The following is a 4,875-nucleotide window of genomic DNA, read 5'->3' on the forward strand; positions in this document are numbered from 1 at the left end:
ATATATATATATATATATATATATATATATATATACATATAGATATATATATATATATATATCTATAAAATTTTGTTTTATTCAACTCTGTGTGTGTGTTTGTGTGTGTGTGTGTGCATAAATCTTTGCGCATTTTGAACATTATTTTTCTTGTGCATTTATATATGTGCGTATCTGTGTGTATATATATATGTGTGTGCGTATTTGTATATATATGTATGTATATGCATACATACATACATGTATACATACATACAAGCATAGGTGTTTGTGTTACGTTAAAATGAATATCCAACTCTAATTTTATTTTATTTTATTGAGAATGTTTTGCAATTTTCTTATTAACCCTTTCGCTGTTTGTTTAGAATCATTGACAAAGCATCAATCCTATTGACTCTCCTTTTTTACTATCATAAAATATCAGAGCAACACACACCACCAACAAGCACACCATCAAGAAGTTAAGACATTGAACGTCTAGAAACATCGATAGCAGACCTAGGAAGTTTAATGTTGTAAACAAACCGAGGGAGTCTTGTGGGGAAAATATGTTGAAAATCAATAGTAAGAAAGTGAAACTTGAGAAATTTCATGTTTTCAATATAGCAGGTTTTTAAGAAAAATCTATTCCATATGTATATGTGCGTCTGCCTATATAAGTGTGTATATAATATGCATATATATGTGCGTGCATGTATGTATATATAATAGACAGACAGATAGACAGATAGATAGATAGATTTGCGTATAAACACACACATATATATATATATATATATATATATATATATATATATATACTTGTACATATAAATGAGTAACAAAGATGCACAGGTATCAGTTCATTACGGCCGTTTCAAGCGACTCCTTTTAGTGATTTGTATCTTGTGTTCTCGTGGTTCTAAGTTGTCCTCCATTCAAATTACAGTTCTTGAAAAGTTAAACTTGTTTAAAAGTTCCTGGTTCCTTAGTCTATGGTGGTTTTGCCGTATCTATTACACCGTATATTAATATTACGTGATTTCCTTTTAGTGGGATTCTGATTCTGATAAAGATTATATTTGTTTAGAGGTTTCAGGTTTCTGGAAGATTTGGCTCATATATATATATATATATATATATAATGCAAATAATTAGAAAATGGAGAAAACCACAGATTAACAAAGACATCGGTTGGACAACATTTATAGCTTATTTATTAACGCAAAGCATGACATAACAAAATAGGTGACGTAACATATCTTAGATATGTCACCTATTTTGTTATGTCATGCTTTGTATTAAAAAATAAGCTATAAATATGGTCCAACCGATGTGTTGGTCAATCTGTGGTTTTCTCCATTTTCTAATTATTTACATTGGTTCCTGATAAATTCTTGTTTATCCTGTTGTTATCTGCACTCTACGCGTATGGTGTGCCTGCACACCAATCGCCCGGGGATAATACAGGTAACGGATACCGATAGTATATACGGATATTTTTATCCCTTAGTCGGTTACTATAACCGCTAACTCTGTTTACACTATAAAAGTCACATTGGTGCATGAGAGGGTTTGATGCAGCTGCTCTCATCTGCACCTCCTGCCGCGAAGTTGGGAGTCCTTGGCATTATGCAATGGCGTCCAGTTCTTTTATTTGTGTAACTTTCGATGCCAAAGTTTGGGACAATTCCTTCGAGGATCTTCCAGATGTATATTATGGCATATCTTTCTCGCCTACGCTCTAAGGAATAGAGTTTGTATAAATATTAACAAGAAGAATGGAGTTAGCAACTCGTTTTATTGCATAAATTTACAATTGTTATATCGACACTTTAGCGGAAGTTTATTGGGGGAATATCATTATGTAATATATGAAATTATGCATCGAAACAGTTTATTTCCATTGCAATGCTGGAGAATATCGACTCTTTAGATCGATGTATAAATCGAATTCGTATATAATATAATAATATTCCAGCAATAAACTTCAAGGAAAGCTACAATGAAACAGTCTTAGAATTATACGATAAAGCCAGTTGCTGATTCTAATCTCTTCGTAAAAGTGTGTGTGTGTGTGTGTGTGTGTGTGTGTAAACAAGGCGAATTCTGAAAAAAACTTCTTTCATTTACTAGTTAATCAATTCATATCGTAAAAAATCCATAGAGTAATATATTTAAAAGGATTAATTCAAATAACTATTATATACATAATTCAGTAATAGACTTTATTATTCGTTTGTATAATAAATCATTTCTTCATTATTTCCCCTGCTTGATATTGCCGAAGAAATGATTGATGTAGATTATATAAACTTATAAAAAACCTTATTAAAACATGTGTACAATGGTTCTTAAAATAAATCCTTTTAATATTTTATGTATACAGACACTTACTATTTCTCTCCGTTTTTTTTTTTTTCCTCTATCCATCTGTTTTCTTTCTTCGTTTCTTTCTGTGGAAGAGCATAGGCTTGAAACGTCAAAGATTTCTTCCATTTTTTCCTGAGCGTCGAACTAATAATACACGCTATTTGTTGTTCCCTTGTCTGTCTCTGTCTTCCGTTTTTTTTGGTTTTTGTACAATTTCGAACTATATATATGTGTGTGTGTGTGTGTGTGTGTGTGTGTGTGTGTGTGTGTATACATACACACACACATAGGTGTGTGTGTATGTATATATATATACGTGTATGTGTGTGTGTGTATCTGTGATTATTCAATTAAAATTCAAAATTTCTCGTCAATAGAGAAAGACTCGGTTTCTAACCTAGATCCAAAGTTCCTTCATTGGAATTTCAACATCAACAACAGAGTATGTTTGTACGTACGTACGTATGTATGTATGTATGTATGTATGTATCATGTGCAGATTTGTATGTCTTGCTTTATGTATGTATTCTCATTCATATAATTGCATATCTGGACATGCTGATATATATTTAAATGATAAACTTCTAGAAAGTTTTACAGATTTTTACAGTTCCAGTGATAGATTGGATCTGCAGTCTTCGAATCAGCTTCCCCCTTACTGGTTTTGAGAAGCCTAATTTCTCAAGATTGGTATTTAGGCAGTGTGTTACATAACCCAGGGCCCCAATAATTACAGGTATAAACCTGAACTTGTAATCTGGATAAAGTAATTGTAGATTTCTCAATAGTTCAGCATAGGTGTTCTCTTTTTCACTGATCTTCAGCTTTATGCTAACATCCGCTGGGCAGCTAATTTCCACAACTGTGCACTGTTTCTCTTCTCTATCCTTAATCATTATATCAGGTCTGTTGTGCTTACATTTTATTGAGGTCTTCACCGGTGTTCCTTTTTATTATGGGTAGCTAGGACATCTACCATACTGTACGCTCTTATTTCTTATCTCTTATACATGTATGTATGTATATACAACACCACTCTTTCTTTCTCTCTCTCTCTCTCTCTCTCTCTCTCTCTCTCTCTTTCGCACCTTTTTATCTGTTTTCTCTCTTTTTTTAGGTGGTGAAAGAGTGAAGTGCAAGCACAAGGAAGGCGGTGATCATAAAAACCGGTTCGATCTGGATTTAAAAGACATAGAAGGTAAATGAACTTTCGATATTTCGTTGTTTTAATCAATATTTTGAAAGAGATCCGACACGGTTTTCGATTTCTAATCGAAGCCTCTTAATCCAATAACGAACAACAGACTAGAAAATGAGAGTGACTTTCAACTTGGTCGCTTGACATTCTAGGTATAGCAGCCAAATCTCCTTCAAATCGCATCATACTGTTTTATAAAGATGCGCATGGCTGTGTGGTTAAGAAGTTCGCTTTGCATCCACGAGGTTTCAGGTTCGGTCCCACTGCGCGGTACCTTGTGAGTGCATTTGGTAGATGGAAACTACATGGAATTCCATCGTGTGTGTGTTTCTGTGTGTGGAGGTGTATCTATGTGCTTACGATTGTCTCCTCCACCACTTGACAACAGGTATTGGTTTGTTTAAGCTTCCATAACTTAGCGGTTCGGCAAAAGCGTTCCGCTAGAGTATATAACAGACTTTAAAAAACAAGTGCTGGCGTCGATACGTTCGATCACACCTTACAAGGCGATGCTGTAGCACGGCCACAGTTCTACAAATGAAACAAGGAAAATAAGTAACAGACGAGAATAGGGTGGGATGGCCACACAGGAACACATTTGATCACAGGGTTGTCTAACAGGAGCTGAGCTGAGCAGAGGCTAAACAACAGCAATAAAAATAATCATGAAAGAGTTTCTACGTGATGCTGTAAGGGCTTTCATGCCCTTACTAAATGTATTAAACGTGTGGTAGTTTTCTACGACCGAAAATGCAGTAAACGATGGATCCTCTACGTGTCACACGACGTGTCAGATACAGCAGTCGATTCTTACTCAAATCACATCCTACCGTCTTAAATATATCTGTGTGTGTGTGTGTGTGTGTGTGTGGTGCAATGGCCCAGTGGTTAGGGCAGCGGACTCGCGGTCATAGGATCGCGGTTTCGATTCCCACACCGGGCGTTGTGAGTGTTTATTGAGCGAAAACACCTAAAGCTCCACGAGGCTCCGGCAGTGGCGGGGCGAACCCTACTGTATTCTTTCACCACAACTTTCTCTCATTCTTTCTTCTTGTTTCTGTTGTGCCTGTATTTGTACCTGTATAATAAATTTCCTAGAAACAGCTGTAAGACATTCTATTTATAAATGTTCTACATTATACACAGCCTTGGTCTTTTATCTCATTACGAACAGTAAATCCTTATATTCACACGCTGATATATGACCTACGTTGGACCCCTTATTCATATAATCACCGAACCTGGAGCTTAACTGTAGTCTATCCATAGCACTTACTCAGCATTACCTGAAACTTCTGGGTCTAATTGACACCACTATCCCTCAT

General features: G+C 35.3%; 1 protein-coding gene across 2 annotated transcripts in view; it reads left to right on the forward strand.

The window, feature by feature from the left end:
• LOC106872159 (high affinity cAMP-specific 3',5'-cyclic phosphodiesterase 7A) overlaps window positions 1-4,875 on the forward strand; it is a 126,240-nt gene that overhangs the window by 82,148 nt on the left and 39,217 nt on the right. For both annotated transcript variants that reach the window (XM_052969929.1, XM_052969930.1), the window contains one exon: window positions 3,470-3,550. In XM_052969929.1, the coding sequence (XP_052825889.1) occupies window positions 3,470-3,550 (81 nt within the window). The remainder of the gene's footprint in view (window positions 1-3,469; window positions 3,551-4,875) is intronic.

Source organism: Octopus bimaculoides, chromosome 8 (genome assembly GCF_001194135.2).
Source record: "Octopus bimaculoides isolate UCB-OBI-ISO-001 chromosome 8, ASM119413v2, whole genome shotgun sequence".
Lineage (NCBI taxonomy): Eukaryota > Metazoa > Mollusca > Cephalopoda > Octopoda > Octopodidae > Octopus > Octopus bimaculoides.